At 33.1% G+C, this 20,406-nt stretch overlaps 1 protein-coding gene across 5 annotated transcripts; it reads left to right on the top strand.

The window, feature by feature from the left end:
* The first annotated feature begins 15,440 nt into the window (after positions 1-15,440).
* Positions 15,441-19,370, top strand: LOC107920381 (nuclear envelope-associated protein 2). 5 transcript variants are annotated; one of them, XM_016850075.2, is made up of 7 exons: positions 15,505-15,734; positions 16,156-16,207; positions 16,304-16,654; positions 16,817-16,924; positions 17,967-18,428; positions 18,544-18,645; positions 18,930-19,370. In XM_016850075.2, exons 3-7 carry the CDS (start codon positions 16,460-16,462, stop codon positions 19,095-19,097), a joined length of 1,035 nt encoding a protein of 344 aa, XP_016705564.2. In that variant the 5' UTR covers positions 15,505-15,734; positions 16,156-16,207; positions 16,304-16,459; the 3' UTR covers positions 19,098-19,370. The 5 variants fall into 5 exon arrangements, with proteins under 5 accessions (XP_016705565.2, XP_016705562.2, XP_016705564.2 ...); XM_016850078.2 differs by having other exon boundaries at positions 15,520-15,734; positions 16,304-16,671; XM_016850076.2 differs by lacking the exon at positions 16,156-16,207 and having other exon boundaries at positions 15,441-15,734.
* Positions 19,371-20,406: the final 1,036 nt, after the last annotated feature.

Here is a 20,406-nt window from a genome sequence, read left to right as displayed (position 1 = left end):
CGAATTGGTGAGTAGTTAAGGGTTTGTTTTCTGCAAATTTGTGGTGTAGGCGAAGGTTGTGAATAGTGAAGTTTTACTCTAACAGCCTAAATCGTGCTAGTGACAGTTCATGTTGTCGGTAAGTTCTGTGCGTTATTTCAGGTTATGTATCGATTCGTAAATTGATTGCTAATTGGTGAATGGAATACTGTTTCTTAGGTTTCAGAGGGCTTGGGATTGCTGTAGCATCTTAAATGAACCAGGTGTGTTCCCAAAATACAAAAAATTGGGTTTCAGTAAAAGATCTACAAAAAAAGAAAATAAGAACAATGGTAAGCATTTTTGGATGATTAGCAAGTTCGTACAGAAACCAATTTAACGTACCTCAACATTAAGCAATATATGTAATTGAAATCACATAACATAAGCATAATTTAAAACCTGTCAACTTTACACAATTTGGCACCCCTACTAACTTGGTTAGTTCATTACAAAAAAATATCATTCAAGCATACATATAACCTTAGAATTTCAGAATATAGCCATTGATTTCACATTCGATCTTATCATTTGATCCAATTTCATTTGGTTACTGTTTTTGCCCTAAGAACTATAGTATAGTAACCTCGGATACACAAGACTTAAATTGCTCACACGAGCTGTGAATCAGAACTTTGTACTTTACATGATGCTGCTCACACGAGTTGTGGAGTATCTACAACACATACAGGATCTCAACCATCGGTAAAGACCTCCAAACCAGTTCCTATTACCCTTTAGACCCTAATGACACGTCATTCATATCCTAATGGTTTACTAAGTTCACACGGGCCTTAAATCAGTTCTCGTATCCTTTCCATCATTATAACATTGCCATATACATGAACATAATCCTATTAACAATCCATATTCATTCCATATCATCTAATTATTCACTTTAGGCACATATACCATACTTTACAATTTAGTCCTTTCAATATGAATAATTATCATTTTAAAGCAACTCAACTCACAAGTAATAGTTAACAGAATAGTAACATATATTAACAAATTAAACCGCATACGAACTTAGCTAAACAAAATAGCAACAAGTACAATTTTAGGGACTAATCTGTAATTTTTCCTTTTTTGTGTTTATCTTCCTATTGATTTAATTCTTGATCTATATAATAATTTTAATTCAATTTATCAATTCTAGTAATTTAATAACATAATATGATATGAATGGACCTATTTTATTTTATTTTTACAAAACCCTTAAATTTTTACTTTTTAATCAATTTAGTCCCTAAAATCGAAACAAACATATCTTTCACATTTAAGCCTCATTTTTCAAATAATTTTGAATTACACCCTTATACAACCCTCTAATTTCAATAATTAGAAAAATTTCAAGCCAAGTTCAATTAGTTTTTATTTTAGTCCTTAAACTCAAAACTAACAAATATCACTCTACAAATTAGTCCCTATTTCATCTCTAAGCTTATAAACTAGCATATTAGCACTAAAAGCTTCAAAATTCATCTATGGTAACTTTTATAAACCTTAAAAATCTTGTGAAATAGTCCTTGGGCTAGCTAAATCAAGCTCTCGGGATCTCAAAAATATAAAAATTATAATAAACGAGCTAGAAATCACTTACCAATTTGAAGAACAAAGCTTGAAGACTCAACCCTAACTTCCCTTAGCTATGGACGGTCAAAGAGGAGAGGAACAGAATAAAACATGATGATAGTGTCATCTTTTCTTTTTATTTTACTTATATACCATAATTAACACTAATTCATTAAAGATTAAGCTAATTAAGCTTTGTTTAATTATCAATAATCATAATTAAATTAATATAATGGAAATTGACATAATTTCCCACTAGATATATAAAATAATAGGTCTAATAGTTTATTTGGCCTTTTAACCAAATAAAATTTCATAGCATATAACTTTTATGATTTAATCCTTCTACCTTAATTACTAACCGTTCAATAAAAATTTCCAGACCAAAAATCAATATAATTTCATATTAGGCTCGTAAATATTATAAATAATATTTATTGTCTCGATCATCAGACTACGGGGTTCCGAAACCACCGTTTCTGGTACCACTAAAAAATGGATTGTTACATATTTTAAGTTCGATTCTCATTCCATCGATATCAATTTTATCAATTCGTCAATCGAGATATTATTTCATACATAGCATAGCATGAATAATCTCATTCCAAGCCAATTCACAATTTGACCAAGTTATGCTATTTTCATTTTATTCAATTTAATCATTTATCTCGATAATCAATCCGGGTAGAATAAAAACATCTCAAAGTTATGTATTTTAGCGCTACAAGTGCATCTATTTATAGGGAGAGATAGGAGAATCTAGGTTAAATTAGTATAACAAAAATAATTCTCATTTGATAGAAAAACTAGTCCCCTAGTTTAACTACGAGAGGGGAGCGGCACACCCTAATTAAATATACTAGGGTTGTCGCCTTTTATATGTATTATGAGGGGGTTTGGAGCATCTCATATATTGGATCCAATTTTATGTGCTTCCTAAATTTTTAACCCATCACTTTATAATTTAATTCAACCTAAAAAAATGTTAAATTAATGTAATTAGATAAATTAAATTTCCAATTAAATAAATTTTTCAACCCAATTCTTTTTCGTTAAAGTCATAACAACTTTACTGTAAAATAATATATGAAAAAATATATTTAATTTTCATATTCAACATGTTCATAATAACCAATTAATTTAATTCCATTTTTGAACTTCAATTGTTTAATTAAATAATAATTTGAAAGCCTTTAATTAATTTTCAAGTCATTTCTATACTCAACAAGAAAATATATTCATTTCAAGTGTGACTCATTGCTTTAACTTTATCATTTTCATCCATTTATGTTAATTTGATTCTATACGCGATTTATTTCTGGTTTCAACGAGCTAACACAGGGATGATTAGACATATATAATTAGGACTCAAATGATTTATAATCAAGTTCTAACTTTTTTCCTATAAATTATAAACTCATTTAGCCATGAAGCCATTCCACTATAATACCATGACTGAGCTCTCCCTAATTACATACCATTACAAAAGTTACTCAATTAGTACTTGTTCAATGACCTTGTCATAAGTGTGCAACCTGCATAGGGTATCCTTAATCTCTTTGGGATAAATTTGTTCTCTCAATATAATCTTATTTTATCTCACGGTAACCATTACATCTTATTTCATGAAAATTCAATTACTATCAAATAGTAATCAAGTCATTTATCACCAAGACAAACGAACTACAACCACTTTTACTTTTCATCTATCATGTAATGCCAATGAGAGGATATCATTTACCTATTTCTTTGGCTTTGAATTCCACTATTGTGAATTATGCGACATATTACAAAAGTCGTACACCCAACGCACTAGCTTTCGGTTCCTTATCTCTTTGAACTCAGGCTTTTACTTGTATCAAAGTATACGAGTCACACATGCATAGTCCACCATCCACTCATGATTAAGGTTTGTCACATTATGAACATCACAAGTGAATAAATTCATAAATGAATTTAGGATCTATTCTACTTGGGTTTTGTTCAATGTACTGTCAGTCCAGTCAGTCACATCTATGTCTCTATTTCTAAAAGTCATCCACTTCGGTGCTTAATACAAAACATCTCCTCAATTGGACTTGATAGATGACATATTAGTCTTTCAATCAATTTAAATTTTCTGATTAGACTAAGGACATCTTTAGGTCTATCTACTAATACAAGTTGTCTTTTCGTATTACGATTTGACCATGTAATACTGCTTAGTATTAGTTAAACATTAGATAACTAGTGAGTCAATATTTGCTTTAATTTTGCTATGTATGCAAAAATAATTGAGGAAAATATACAAGGGTATTAATGTAATTTATAAATATTTTTATTAAACCAATTTATTTGAAAAATACAAGTGTACGTAAATGAAAATACTATACTTAGGACACCAGATCCAATACACATAGGATGTGGGATTGCCACAATAATCCATGTTGTTTGTGACCACTAAAGAAGATGAAACAGAGCCTAACGAGGAAAATGTATTGAGGCTAGGATCAATGGTGCTCAATTATGCAAAAGTGAAGAAAGATCACAAGCAAAAAAGGTTAGTGTTTGTGGACATCAACATCGCAGGTCAAAGAATGAGTACTCTTGTTGATACGAAGGCATCAGACTTGTTCATATAAGAGAAACTTGTAGGTAAAATTGGTTTCTTGGTTAACCAACAGAGCATCAAACTTTGTGGAAAAAATGATGATGCAAACTAGGCAGTCAAAACGAGTAAATGCAAAGAGCGAGGTACATCTCAAACACAGAGTTAGCGACAATACTCAAGGTTAATTTAGTGTTCAATGTAGGCATGTCAAAGCCTATTTGTGAGGATCAAGGGGATCCAGATCGAGGCAAGTTACAATGGGGGCAAGCAAGAGCAGTGGGCTATTGCAAAAGAGACGTAAAAAAGGGAGAAACAGTTCAAGTTAGGTGACAACAAATACATAAGTTGAGGCAAATGTTCCTAAGGGCGAGACTGCCTAATAGAGAAGCTAGTCGAGAATCGATCGAGACATTGAGGCAGTTTTGAGACGAGTCAAACCTATTTCATCCCGAGGATGTGATGAGGGTGTCGCGAGAATGAGTGGGGGAGAATGTCACGGATCGCGAATCAAAGTCCATAGTGAATGCACACAAAGCGTCCCATGGAGGTCAATTGATTAAATAGGGCTCATTCGACCTACTTGAATTGGCCTGATTCATGAAACATATGGAGAAGTCGATCTACTTGAATCATTAGTGGCCAATGAAATGCTTAAAGAAAACTAGGCTACTATGGTAAATATGAAAATCAATCTTAGAAGATTTGATTTTTTAATATTAGAGGATCATGTAAATCCCTTACGAATCTCAATTATAGATTGGTTTTGATCTTGATCGTCGATGTAAATTAAACGGTATCATTAGATGTGAGAGAGCTCAACTATATATAGAGGTTTTTCCCCTCATTTGTAATTAGCCTATTTAGAGTTATAAAATACTTTGAAAGCATTTACTCAAACAATTGGTGTGCTATTTTTTTGTAGCTTTTTTGTTTGATTTAAGCTCCTTTATCTTTTGAGTTTGCTTCCGCTTTATTTTAGTGTCTTAGAAAATTTTCATCGAGAATTCTTATCTTTCGAGAGTTAGGCTGACTTAGACGAATTTGAAACAAAGAAATCATCTAAGACCACACGATTTGCAAGACTTAAGTTTTAGCTCTATAACACTTGAACATTGTACCTTACATCTTGTGTTTCGTATATATAGATGCTAAACCATTCAACTATTTAGAATTAATAGAAAAGAATGATTTAGAAGATAAGATGTTGGTCATTTCGTCTCTTGAAGTGAGTACTTCACTGCCCATACCTTGGTCTATCGGATCATATATTATATATCTTGTTGAATTTTATATAAAAGGTGAAATTATCAAAGTTATGACGTAGGTGTTGAACCTCTTAAAAATGGGTGTCTTTGCTTTGATAAAGGTTTTTTGCAAGAGAAAATTAGTGTAGTGGGTTAGATACAATACAAGAAAGAATATATATATATTTATTTAAGAAGATGGGGATCATTAAAATTTGGAGGAATATATGGGGGTATTATAAGTTATGAAGCTTATTTATTGAATTTAAGTTGGTTTATGGATGGGGTGCTGGTGTTCGGTTTGATATATGTGTAAAAAAATAGAATGTTGGTAATGACAATATATCGCCAAGAAAAGAGAAATAAAAATAAATAACACACAAATTTTTACGTGAAAATCCTTTCTGGAAAAAAACCACGGGCAGAGGAGATGAAAATTCACTATGTCGAATTCAAACGATTACAAGAGGAGTAGACTATGTCTATTTATAGGCTTGTAAAACCATATTCTAATATGAGTGTAGTAAGATTGAAACACCTTATTCTAATCAATATCAAATAGATGGAGTTTAATAAGATTTAAAAAACCTTATTCTAAAATAAAATAAAAGAAGTGTAATTTTATATGGATTTTACTTTTATTTTATTTTACCACTGTATTTTATTTAAATAAGGATTAGGGTCACTTAATTCTAAGTATCTCCACATTGACACGAATTCTCAAAGAACAAGTTCTTCATCGTGAACTCTCAATGAACAAGTTCTCCACCTCTTCCATAAAACCCCTTAAGGGTTTAACTTCAAAAATGAACACCAACCAAGTCTAAGCAATGCTCAAACTTGGTTATAGGAAGTGACTTAGTCACCATATCTGCAAGATTTTCATGAGCACTAATTTTACTCACAGCAATATCACCACGAGCAATAATATCACGAACAAAATGATACCGAACATCAATGTGTTTTGTTCTCTCATGAAACATTTGATCTTTTGTAAGGAAGATGACACTCTGACTGTCACAAAATACTGTACTGATTTGAAGGTCTTTATTGAGTTCATTAAAAGTCCCTTCAACCAAATAGTTTCTTTACAAGCCTCAGTATTCACCATGTACTCAGCTTCAGTAGTAGACAAAGTGACTGTAGTTTATAAAGTGGCTTTCCAACTGATTGCACAACCTTCGATTGTAAAGACATAACCCGTGAAAGATCTTCTTCTATCAAGGTCTCCAGCAAAATCAGCATCAACATACCTAACGACTCCATCTCTAGTTCTTCCAAACTATAAGCAAACATCAATAGTACCTCGTAAGTATCTTAAAATCCACTGAACTGCTTTCCAATATTCTTTACCGGGATTCGTCATGTATCTACTAACTGCATTGACTGCATATGATAAATCTAGACGTGAACAAACCATAGCATACATGAGAGATCCCACTGCACTAGAGTATGGAACATGTGACATGTACTCAATCTCATCATCTAATTGTGGAAATAAAACCGATGAAAGCCTGAAATGGGCAACTAAAGGAGTATTAACAGGCTTAGCACCCTGCATATTGAACCTGCAAATAACTTTCTCAATGTACCCTTTCTGACTTAGGTGCAATTTGCTTACTTTTCTATCTCTGAGAATCTTTATACCAAGTATCTTCTTTGCTGGTCCCAAATCTTTTATCTCAAATACCCCTTTTGACTTAGGTACAATTTACTTTCTTTTCTATCTCTGAGAATCTTCATACTAAGTATCTTCTTTGCTGGTCCCAAACCTTTCATCTCAAATTCTTTACTTAGTTGGGTTTTAACCTTTTTTTATCTCTCATTTATATTTTGCTGCTATCAACATGTCATCAACATAAAGGAGTAAATACACAAAAGAACCATCACAGTTTTTCTTAAAGTAAACACAACTGTCAAAGCTACTTCTTTTAAAATCATGAGAAGTCATAAAGGAATCAAACCTCGTCTACCACTGTCTTAGTGACTGTTTCAAATTGTAAATGGACTTTTTTAGTAAGTAAACATAGTCTTCTTTTTCTAAGACTGTAAAACCCTCTGGTTGTTGCATGTAAATATTCTCCTCAAGTTCTCCATGCAAAAGTGCAGTTTTTACATCTAACTGCTCAAGCTCCAAATCATACATGGTCACAATACCAAGCAAAGCTCGAATCAAACTATGCTTCACAATTGGAGAGAACACATCTGTGAAGTCCACTTCTAGAATTTGATTGTAACCCTTTGCAACAAGCCTTGTTTTATATCTGGGTTCTTCAACTCCTCTTTTTTTTAAACACCCATTTACAATGAATAACCTTTTTACCTTTAGGAAGTTTCACAAGATCCCATGTTCTATTTGTTTGAGTGATTCCATCTTATCTTGCATAGCAAACATCCACTTTTCTGAGTCTTCACAGCTAATCGCCTCAGAATAATTAGATAGCTCTTAGTTTGCATCTATATTTTCAACTACATTTAAAGCATAAGCAACTAGATTAGCCTCGGCATACTTCTTTGGAGGTTTAATTTCTCTTCTAGTTTTATTTTTGGCGATGGAGTATTGTGGTGAAGAAGCAACTCTATTCTGAATTTTTGTACTAGCTTGAGGAGTCGACTCTATTGTAGATTCTGGATTAATCTGATACTCCTCCTGCTTTTGATTTTCTTTATTGGAAGAGTCTTTAAGAGATAAGTTAGGTAGCATAGTAGTTTCATCAAAAACAACATCTCTACTAATTACAACTTTTCTATTTTCGGGACACCATAACTTATACCCTTTTACACCAGCTTTATAACTAATAAAAACACATTTAATGGATCTCAGTTCTAATTTTCCATTATCAACATGAGCATACACAAGACACCTAAAGATCTTTAAATCAGAATAGTCAACAGGATTACCAGACAATACCTCTTGTGGAGTCTTTTTCTCAATGACAATGGATGGAGATCGATTGATCAAAAAACATGCATTAAAGGCTGCTTCGGCCTAAAACAACTTCGTTAAGTTAGCATTCGACAAAAAACATCAAACTTTCTCCATGATCGTTCTATTCATTCATTCTGTAATGCCATTTTGTTGTGGAGTATGACGAACTGTTAAGTGTCTCACGATCCCTTCTGACTTGCATATTTCATTAACTCATCAGAAAAAAACTCTAAGCCATTGTATGTACAGAGGTGTTTTATTTATTTTCCTATCTATTTTTCAATCATAGTTTTTCAAGACTTAAATGCGGAAAACACATCACTTTTCTGCTTCAAGAAGAACGCCCAAACTTTTTTGGAAAAATCATCAATAAAAGTTAGCATATAATTAGCTCCACCTCTTAAAGACACTCTAGATGGCCCTCACAGATCAGAATGAATATACTCCAACATTTCTTTCGTGTTATAGATGCCTCTGGTGAATCGAACTCTCTTTTGCTTCCCAAAAACGCAGTGCTCACAGAACTTTAGTTTGCAAATTCCTTGCCCATCAAGAAGTCTTTGCTCAATTCTATCATGCCATTCTCATTCATATGCCCTAGGCGCATATGCCAAAGTTTAGTAATATCATCATCTGACAAGGAAGAGGAAGCGACAGCTGCATCACTAGTAACAGTAAAACCCTGCAAAACATATAACTTGACAGTCTTTCTCTGCTCTTTCATCACAACAAGGGAACCTTTGGAAATCTTCAAAACCCCACTTTTAGCTGTGTATTTGTACCATTTTGAATCAAGAGTACTCAACGAAATTAAATTTCTCTTCAATTTTGGAACATGCCGTACGTCACTAAATGTTCTAACAACTCCGTCAAACATCTTAACTTTAATCGTTTTTGTAAAACGTATTTGTAAATATTTATTAAAAATATTTACGAAATTAGTTGTGTGGTTAATTAGGTTTTGGTTAGGTGAATTTGTATAAATTAAGAGTAATTAGGTATAGGGGCTAAATTGCATATAGGGTGAAAGTTGAATTAAAAATTAAAGAAAAAGTAAAGGGACTAAATAAGCAATTAAACCTATTCCAACAAGTGGATGGTGTTGGTGAATACATGTGTAAAAATAATATACATATGTATGTAATAATAAAATATGTATTACTTAATATTTAAGTATATATATTATATTATTATAATAATAACAAAGTAAATGAAATAATAATAAAACAAAATAAATAAGTAATTAAAACAAAACAAATAAAGAAATAGAAATAGAATAGAAAGAAACAAAATTGAAACAACACAGGGAAGGAAAGAAAGAAAAGAAAAAGAGAAAGAAAGGAGAAAAAGCCAGGGTTTCAAGGGCTCAAATCTCAATTGGTTAGTCAATTTAGTCTATTTTCTTGTAATTTTTATGTTTTTAGAATCCTAATATTAAATGCTACCCAACCTATGTCAAAATTTTAGAAATTATTAAGTTTTTAAATCTTGTCTATGTTGAATAATTTGAGTATTAGGGATTAAATTGATAGATTTTTAAGTTAGAAATGAAAAAGGATTAAATTGTAGAATAAATTATAAGTTTTGAATATTAGGGACTAAATTGTGATAATTTTAAAATTTATAAATTTAAGTGAAATTAGAGAGTTAAATCTAGTTTAAAGTGGAAATTAAATGAAAATATATAATTAATTGTGAAAAAATAAAGTTAGTCTCGGTTTAGGGACTAAATTGGAATTTAGGCAAATGTTGAATAAAAATTGAAAATATTCAATGTGAAGTTGAATTGTATTTTATTAATGAATTTTAATTGTTTTAATTCTGTAGCTAACGTTGTGCTAGAAACCTCGACTAAGAAGGGAAAAGATAAAGTCAACGAGGAATAGCTCGGAAATTCTAATTTGTATTTCTATAATCCGAAACTAGTTATTAATTGTTGTAATTTTTATTTAATGTATATGGTAAGTGTTGAATTAAGTAATTGATATTTTGATAATTGATTGAATAAATTGAATTGGTAGATATATATATTGAATAAATTATTTTTTAATTGAAATGATTATATGTGTAATTATGTGATTATATGAAAAATCAGTATTGAATATTGATTATATATGAAATGCGAAATTAAACCCTATTAACTATATCGGGCTGAGTCGGATATAGAAGGCATGCCATAGGATTGGAAGAGTTCAGGGATTTCTTCGACTTCGAGTCGATGAGACACTAGGTGTCAATTTACTACTTCGGATTAATTTGATACGGCACTGGGTGCTAATTTACTTCGATTTAGCCGATAAGACACTAGGTGTCAATTTATTTCTTCGAATTATCCGATAAGGTACTGGGTACCAAACTGGTGTTTTTGGTTGGATCCGTGTATCCGTCAGAGTTCGAGTTGTGTTAATAAGGGTAATTAAATGAAATGATACTATGATTGGTATTGGAAAACATTGAATGTGAAATGAAAATGAGGCACATGAATTGTGTATTATATTATGAAAAACTATTTGAATAGCAAATATGAGATTTGAAATAGCAAGTGATGAGAATTGAATATGTTATGAATAATGTGTTTATGAAATTGATTAGTTGAATGATTAATGTTATGGTGTGATTAAAAGTATATATTGTAATATATTGCCTTTAAATTATTTGGATTATAGAAAATACTCAGTGTACGGTTTTGTTTTCTGTATGTAAGTTAGGTACTTAAGTTTGATTACCGATTCAGCATCCATCAACGATCCTGAACTCAAAACGTGGTGACGTATATCTTTTTTTGTGTCGGCATGTACCTAGGGCGTCTAAATGTTAAATATTTTGTGGATTGATTGTAAATAAGATTATAAGTTAATATTGATTGGTTATATACATATGAGTATGTGTTATGTTAAGGCTATAATATGGCATGTTTTAAATTAGTGCATAAATGAATATGATATAGGCAAATTAGAATGAATTTGGTATCTTTACAATTTTGATTTGAATGATGTTTAAATTAATATGTTTTGATAATATAATTGTGGTACCTATGAGGGTACATTGGTTAGACATCTAGGTTGATTATTTTGACATGCTTTGAAGGTATTTGATCGTATTTTGAATTGGTTGAATAAATGATTTTAAAGTTGCTTGGTATTTAAGATTGCAGGGAATTAGTAAACTTGATGTCTAAGGTTCATTTTCAGTCTACATGGCCAGACACACGGGCGTGTGACTAGACCGTGTGAGACACACGACTAATATATGGATGTGTGGTTTGACCGTGTATCCCCTGCAACTTAAAAATTTCAAAACAAAATGCTCAGGTATTTTCACACGGGCAGAGACACAGGTGTGTGTCTCAGCCGTGTGCCACACACGGCTTAGCACACGAGTGTGTAACTTGGCCGTGTGAACCCTGCACCTTAATATTGTAAGTCAATATGCTCACACGGCCTAACATACGGGTGTGTGGCTTGGCCGTGTGACATAAGTCAGTGAGAACCCAATTTTGGACACAGCCTAAGACATAGGTGTGTGTCTTGACTGTGTGAGCCACACGGGCGTGCTTCCCCTATTCATTTGAAAATTTTTGATGTTTTCGAAAAAATTTTCCAAGTACCCGATTGAGTCTCGATTTGTTTCTAACACATATTTTGGGCCTCGAAGGCTCATTAAAGAGACAATATGATTAATTTATGATATGTATGTTAAATGATATATATAATGTATGTATTTAATCTGAAAAGTCAGGCAATGCTCTGTAACCCTGTTCTGACGACGAATAAGGGTTAAAGGGTGTTACATCTTGTTCTGTAGCTTATAGCACTAAGATTTAATGTGCCATTTTTTTTGCAGAAGTTACAAGTTTTACCCCTGTTTGAAGACTTTGATTTACCTTTAGATTTACCGCAATGATTTCATTCCTGTGTCCTTCCACGATCGTCATCAGCATTTCGATCTTGTCTCCCATGAACAATGAGACTCTTTCCTTGAGAGTCGGGTTTAACCACAAGATGCTTCATCTTATCATACGAGGTCAATGAATTATAAACCTCATCAACCGTGAGAGACTCGCGACTATATAAAATCGTGTCTCTAAAGGTTGAATAAGACGGGGGCAACGAACAAAGTAAAATCAACCCTAGATCTTCCTTATCATACTGGACCATCATGGCCTCAAAATTTGAGAGAATTTCTTTAAACACTGTTAAGTGTTCGTGCACAGATGCACCTTCCTCCAAACGATGAGCATAAAGACGCTGCTTCATATGCAACTTGCTGGTTAGAGTTTTCGACATGCATATTTGTTCCAGCCTCTTCCATAATGCAGTAGCGGTCTTCTCCTTAATCACATCCTACAAAATTTTGTTAGACAAATGCAAATGTAATTGTGTTAACACCTTTTGATCCTTACGCTTCTTCTCTTCATCCGTTAATGTCGACGGCATCTTATCTATCACTAGTAGGGCATCCTCCAGATTCATCTGCGCAAGAACTGCTTGCATCTTAATCTACCACAATGCAAATCTGGTGTTGCAATCCAACAGTGGAATTTTATACTTTAAAGACGTCATTACCGTGATCGAGATGAACAACCCGGAAGCTCTGATACCAATTTGTAAAAAAATAGAATGTCGGTAACGATAATATATCGCCAAGAAAAGAGAAATAAAAATAAATAACACATAGATTTTTACGTGAAAACCCTTTCGAGAAAAAACACAGGCAGAGGAGAAGAAAATTCACTATGTCGAATTCGAATGATTACAAGAAGAGTAGGCTATGTCTATTTATAGGCTTGTAAAACCATATTCTAATAGGAGTGTAGTAAGATTGAAACACCTTATTCTAACCAATATCAAATAGATGGAGTTTAATATGGTTTAAAAAACCTTATTCTAAAATAAAATAAAATAAAAGAAGTATAATTCTATATGAATTTTACTTTTATTTTATTCCGGGTCACTTAATTCTAATAACATGAACATGATTTGGAACGGAATGGATCTCTTCTTGCGAAACGGTAATTAGTTTGTTGCTCCTCATTTAGTGTTTCATATTTGGAATTTGGTTGAAAGAAGACATAACAGGGTGTCTTAGTTGTTGGGCTCTAAGCAACAATATAATTGAAATAAAATAGAAAAAAAGAGATTCCCATAGGTAATTTGGTTTTTCTATATTAGCATGAAAATAATAATTGTAGTTGAATTAAACGAAGTGATCTCAAATTCAATTAAAATAAACTATTCTTTTAGCCTTATTGAATTTATTAGTTTTGTAGCAATAAGTTTACATTATTTTCGCTGATATGAAGCACATCAATAAAATTCAATATAATCCAACATTTTGGAACCAAGGGTTGACCGATAGGGATGCAAAATTGAGGGTATTTTAGGAATTTGATCTTATAAGTTTAAAATTATGAAAATGAACTAATTTCAAGATTAAACATGAGAATGATTTGATTTTTGTATTAGAGTTGGGTGGCTCTATTTTCAAGCAGTACCACCTTAAAAATCCCAAAAAGTAAAAATAAATTTTTGATACCGCGTAACAAATTGACAGCACTGAACTAAAGCGTGTAAGGACAAAACATTCAGGGACCTAATGTAGTAATTACTTTTTTTAGATTGGCTAAAAAAAGAGTGCGAGTATGTGGCATCTAATGAAACCTTCTATTTGCATGTTAGTTCTATCCTTTTTTGAAATTAAATTTAAATATCGCTTAAAAAATATAAGAATAATAAAAATAAAACCTTCTATTTTTTTATTTTTTAAAAATAATAAATTTAAAAACTATATAAAATTCTTATTTAAATTATCTAATATGTACTTCAAAAAATCTCCTCAACTTTATTAGAATTTAAATATTTTCAATTCATTCCCTAGCATATTTGAATTTAGATAAACTTGAGGAAATTTTTTGAGAGGCATATTCGGTAGTTTAAATAAAAATTATATATTTTTAAAATTTTATTGTTTTTAAAAAAATAAAAAAAAATTGAGAAGGATTTATTTTGTTATTCTTATATCTTTTAAGGCTATTTAAATTTAACTTTAAAAGAAGACAGACTTAACATGCAAATAGATCAGAAGTTTAATTAGGTACCGAAATACATTATACATTTTTTCCAACCAATCTAAAAAGGATAATTATTTCATCAAGCCCCTGAACATTTTAACCTTGCACGCTTTAGTCCGATGCCGCTAATTTGTTAGGCAATACCAAAAAATTATTTTTTTTATTTATTTTATTTTTAGGGTGATGCTGCTTTGAAAAGTGACGACACCCAACTCTACTGTAGAAATCAGGTCATTCACATTATTAATCTTGAAATTGGGTCATTTTTTTAAAATTTATAGGATCAGATTATTAAAAAAGCCCAAAATTGACAACTATGCCTTAATGATAGAGTAAATCGTGTTGCACAAGTAATTTAATATAGTTTAATGTGTAATGTTTTATATGAACTTTAATTCTATATAATTTTATTCATTATATTTTGATTTGATTTTTATAAACTAATATAATTATTAATATAATATTATTTTACGTTTACATATTAGATATATAAATAATTATATTTATTTAATATAAAAATAAATTAATATATTTATTTTTTTAAATATATAAAATTGAATTAAAATCAAAATTTTAATATTTATGATGTAAAAAAAATGTGAAACAGCCTAAATTACCATATATTTCAAGAAATGAAAGAGGAATGAAGAAGTGAAATGGAACAGCCTAAATAATTATTTAAGCAAAAAAGGGGTCGGAGCCCGAGCCCGAGCCCGAGCCCGAGCCCGAGCCCGAGCCCGAGCCCGAGCAGGTGACAGCGAGACTAGTAGGTAGGTAACAGAAACAGATCGAACGGATGAGAGCGAAAGAAGTCCACGCGGCAAGAATCCCCTTAGGCTTAGCGAGCAGCAAACCAAAAATTTGGATTTGCCGCGCTACTCTCGCCTCATGGCTGGAGTCAGTGGGAAACCAAAAAAAAGAAAAAAGGATTGTGAAATGTCAAATCTGCCAAACAGAACCCACCACACCACAAAACACAGCTTAGGATTTTGGCATTATCACATTACCCCAGGTTCGGAATCGGAACCAAACATAATTAAATATTAATTACCTAAATAACTCAAGACCATGAATTAATTAAAAGGACTAATCAATCAATTAGTATCCCCTCTAATCTAATCCTTCCTCTGATTCCATTACAAAATTAAAACATCCTCGGATCCGATCTCATCTTAGGGGGAAAAATTCACAGAGCAGAGCACAACCCAAAACACAAGCTTATTCGCAAATCCCATGTTCAAAACTTCATTTCTGCTTTGCTTTGAGGCAGATACAGTGAAGAGAAGAAAAGTGAAGCTGCTACCATAGGTCGGTGATTCTTTTCCTCGCTCTTTTTTATTTTGTTTGTTTTTCTGTAAAAGCCAAAATTATTTTCTGGATTTTTTTTCTCTGCCTTTTCTCTCGTTCCGAGTACAGCGTTGTTTCTGTTTCATCTTTCTTTCCGCTTTCCCAAGAAAATTTTTTCTTTTTTTCCATTTTCAAACTATTTCAAATTTGAATTTTATTTTGTTTTATTTTTTTTTCCCCATATTTCAAATTCAAAAAGCTGTTCTCTCTCTCTCTCTGCCAGTCTCTTTCTTATTCTCTCTCTATGTCTTGATAAATAATTACAAGACTTTATTATACAGATGGTTATGGTTGTGGTTTATAACACCTCTATCGCTCTCCTTCCATTACCTATCTATTTAGCTTTCTCTCTCTCTTTTTTTTTTCTCTTCGCTTGGACCAGGTTTATTCCATCCATTTCATTGCTTCCAATATTTATTCTTCTCCTAAATCTTGTGAGTATTATTATTGCATTATATCTTTATATTTTTCAAACTTGTTGCTTGCTGTCCCACTTGAATTAAATGCACAACCACCGTGTTCACATGCAGATATGGCAGCACAGATTGCTACAACCAAAGACTAGGACTCTTTCCCTAAGTCATTTGTTCTTTTTTGGTTTTTTTTTTGGCCCCCTTCAAGTGTCTGTGCATGCATTCACGATCAGATCTTCAACTCACCCTTGGATCAAGAACGTGCTATCCCTGATGTCAGTGTCTAATCAATCATCCCTGTCGTCTTCATCATCTTCTATGGATTTTGATCCTTTATTGAAGGATTTGAATGAGAAGAAGCAGAGTTTCCGGCGTAACGTGGTGTCGCTGGCGGCGGAGTTGAAGGAGGTAAGAAGCCGTTTGACGTCACAGGAGCAGTCATTTGCTCAAGAAACCCTAACAAGACAGGCATGTGATTGCTGATGGTGCCTCCTTTTCCGTGTCTTTTTGTGTTAAACTTTCAGTTCTCATTTGAATATTTCTCTTTTTGGGTCTTTCTTTGTGGGGTCAAGAGCTTGTTTACTGGTAAACCTGATTTCGCTTCTTTTTTTATTATTATTTTTAAATCAGGAAGCGGAGACAAAGGCAAGGCACATGGAAGAGGAAATATTTAAATTGCAGACGAGGTTAGAGGAAAGAAATGGGCAGCTTCAAGCTTCAGCCTCTGCTGCTGAGAAGGTCCCCACATAAATTCTGGTTCTTGAAACTTTTTTCATTTCTTTTGCTGATTAATTAGCCTAATAATGCCGTGGTTATATTTCATTTATTCATGATTTGGAAAGGACCCATCATGTCCTAATGATTGTATTATCTGCTATGGTGGTTGATCTGTCCTTAAATGGAGCTTTTATTTTATCTTGATCTTTTGAAGTTTTTGATGATGATCCACGCATCTTTTATCAAGCCTTTTTGGCTTTTCCTCTTTAGTTATGTGTTTGGGGAGCCCATCAAAGGAAAGGTGACCAAGTGTTTTTGATCTTATTTTAATATTTCCTCTTTATTGAAATTTGTATAATTCGGGAAATTGTTGTCTTTACACGTAAGATTAGGGTGGTCACTAAATTAGACTTTATGCAGCCATGCAACACCCTCCATATTTTGCTAAGTTATAAATTTACTTCTAATTTCTTCTCTGTCTAAGTAATTCGAAGCCACATGGAAACAGCTTTCACCTTTTTTAAGTGTACTAGGAGGAATGTTTATGATTTAATCATGAAGCATTAGGTTATGGTAATGTTCTTACATAATTGTTAAATTTTATATATTTCAATAAATATGTTAAATCTTTAAACCTCATGTTTTGAGTCTTACTAAATATTGCACCAATTTCGACCTTTGCTGATATTCCCTGTACTAATTGCTGACATGTTTATTGTTGCTTTATAGAAGGCAACGGTTAGATAGGAAATACGGCTTCAAAATTTCCAACTTTGGATACCAGTGGCTGTTAGATCATAATTGTTTTTGACTTAATCATTCTTAAAGAAGCTCAAATATGTCTTTCCGCATTGAAAAGTATATGATCTTATGTGAAATGCAATAGTGTGGATGGTTATGAAGCTACCTTAGGCCTCTATTTATAATCTTGCTTCCAGTTCATCATCTATTTTACCTTTCATGTAAAGTATGTCCTTTGGTGTTGCTGCTTCAATGATTTTCCTTTTTCGTTTGCCAAATCCAGTTGCATGATTCTGATATGACTTTGTAATTTGCCTCTCAGTACCTTAGGGAATTGGATGATCTTAGATCACAGCTTTCTGTGACACAAGCAACTGCTGATGCTAGTGCAGCATCAGCTCAGTCAGCGCAACTGCAGTGTGTAACGTTGTTAAAGGAGTTGGATGAGAAGAATAGTTCATTGAAGGAGCATGAGGATCGTGTAACTAGGTTAGGAGAGCAACTAGATAATTTGCAGAAGGATCTCCAGGCTAGGGAATGTTCGCAAAAGCTGCTGAAAGATGAGGTCTTGAGAATTGAGCATGATATCATGCAAGCTGTTGCTAAGGCTGGAGCAAATAAGGACTGTGAGCTCAGGAAACTTTTGGATGAGGTTTCTCCCAAGAATTTTGAAAAGATTAATAAGCTTTTAACTGTCAAGGATGAAGAAATAACCAAACTGAAAGATGAAATCAGGATTATGTCAGCGCACTGGAAGCTTAAAACCAAAGAACTGGAATCACAGGTATTTTTATGTGTATGCATAAGCTGCCTTTGAATTTTATTATCGTTTCACCCTTTTTATATAGATATATTTATAATATATTTTTTAACGATTATTTATCTATTTTATGGGGCAGTTAGAGAAACAGCGGCGAGCTGATCAAGAACTGAAAAAGAGGGTGTTGAAGTTGGAATTTTGTCTCCAGGAAGCTCGTTCTCAGACACGAAAACTCCAAAGGGTAATATTAGTATAATGCTACATTCTTAAAGTATGATTTTAGTGATCGTATGCTGCTAATGTGCTGTTTCTTAGAAGTTTGGTTGCATCAGAACTGAAAATGCTTGGATTGCTAATCTGTTTAGATCCTTGTTTGAACTTTTCATTGTGCTGATCCAGTCTCCTGAAACACTTTTTATTGTATAAATAATGGTTGAGGGCCATATTTTTCCCTTTGAACACACTGTTTTACTTTCAGTGTGAGTTGGATATCATTCAGTGAGCTCATGCTACTAATTTTGGCAGATGGGAGAGCGAAGGGACAAAGCTCTGAAAGAACTTAGAGATCAGCTGGCAGCAAAACAACAAAGCGGAGGCGTTGGTGCTGAGAAACAGAATTTCTGGGAAACATCTGGTTTCAAGATTGTAGTCTCCATGTCAATGCTGATCTTGGTGGTGTTTTCAAAGCGGTGATTTCATTTAGTTATGTAGTTATTGTGTATAATAAAATACCTGAGGAGTTTAGTAAAGCTATAGAACCATTCCCTTAGTAGAAAGAAAGGCTTGTAGATGTAGTACAGGAGATTTTTTCGTAGTATCAGTCGAAATGCTTGTCTATCCTCATTCTGAGCGAGATTGAGGAGGTGACTGAGTGTTATAGCAACATGCATGACAATTTTTTCTTCCTTTTCCATTATGGATTATTAGCTGTACTGCGCACCATCATGATGACGCAACTTTTATCAATTTTGTGTTGCTGCCATGACATATGATATGAAGTAGGGGATAGAAGGAAAAAGTATCTACCTTAATAAAATACCTCTAAAATGCATTGTTTCTCTGTTACTATATACATATCTGTTCAGTGAGAACTCGAGATTACAGCAGTTGAGGATGCCAAACAAAAAGGGAGGCTCAGGAATCCCTGAAAGTTGAGCCAACCAAGCTCCTTGAACCATAGGGATTCGGAGCTCAAACTAGAGCAAGTCAGGCTTCCCTTAAGTATATCAACAACCGAAAGCCATGCGAAAACAAAAAGAGCACAAACATAATAAGGGGGCCTAAAAGACAAAAGTAGAGGCTCATCATGTATGCCTCGGATAAGAGGTCAAGCTTCAAACGCCTCCCGAAGCTCGGTTCCCTTGCCGGTCATACTCAACCAATCGAGGGCTGTCACTTGGAATCACGGACTGGCAGAAGGGAAATGACAGACGTTGAGAGGGTAAGGCAAATGTAACAGGCAAAAGGGGACTGCAAGGATGTAGGGAGAAACTGCAACAAAAAGACATACATGGGGAAACCACTTGAAAATTCAGTCTCTTCAAAAGGGAGAACAGAGAGAAAGCGTACAGCAGATGCTTGGCAACTGTATGTTTCTTTTATTTTTATATGTTATTGAAGTCGAAAGACCCCTATAATATTTAAAATATATATATCGAAGTAAAAACAACTCAGGGCATATTTGCCAAAATAAAACAAATTTTTATTCCCCAACCCGATTTACACCTGAAAAAAACAAAATTGTGTCAGCCGAGTTGAAAAGGAGGGAAAAAATTATTTTTAATAATAACCTGATTATTAACTCAAAAACAGGTGACCGGAGACCAGTCACATCAACTCAGGCGAGTCAAAATCAGTCTACAAGGAGGTCATTTCGGGCCGACTTTTGCAGGCCAAAATCGGGCTGCACAAAGCTATTTCCAGGCCATTGGGAAGGAAAACGGGCAAGGCAAATTACTGCATACTGACGCAGCTGAAATCCATTTTGTCAAGTCAATTTATA

The sequence above is a fragment of the Gossypium hirsutum genome, chromosome D13 (assembly GCF_007990345.1).
Source record: "Gossypium hirsutum isolate 1008001.06 chromosome D13, Gossypium_hirsutum_v2.1, whole genome shotgun sequence".
Lineage (NCBI taxonomy): Eukaryota > Viridiplantae > Streptophyta > Magnoliopsida > Malvales > Malvaceae > Gossypium > Gossypium hirsutum.
Note: the sequence above shows the minus strand (reverse complement) of the source record. Positions and strands in the feature narration are given on the sequence as shown.

Excerpts from the sequence above, each read along its gene's own strand:
- LOC107920381 (XM_016850073.2), top strand. The coding sequence starts at position 16,055 with ATGGTTATGGTTGTGGTTTATAACACCTCTATCGCTCTCCTTCCATTA. Across the intron at positions 16,208-16,303 it reads TTATTCTTCTCCTAAATCTT|ATATGGCAGCACAGATTGCT; the intron begins GTGAGTATTATT and ends GTTCACATGCAG. Across the intron at positions 18,646-18,929 it reads AGACACGAAAACTCCAAAGG|ATGGGAGAGCGAAGGGACAA; the intron begins GTAATATTAGTA and ends TAATTTTGGCAG.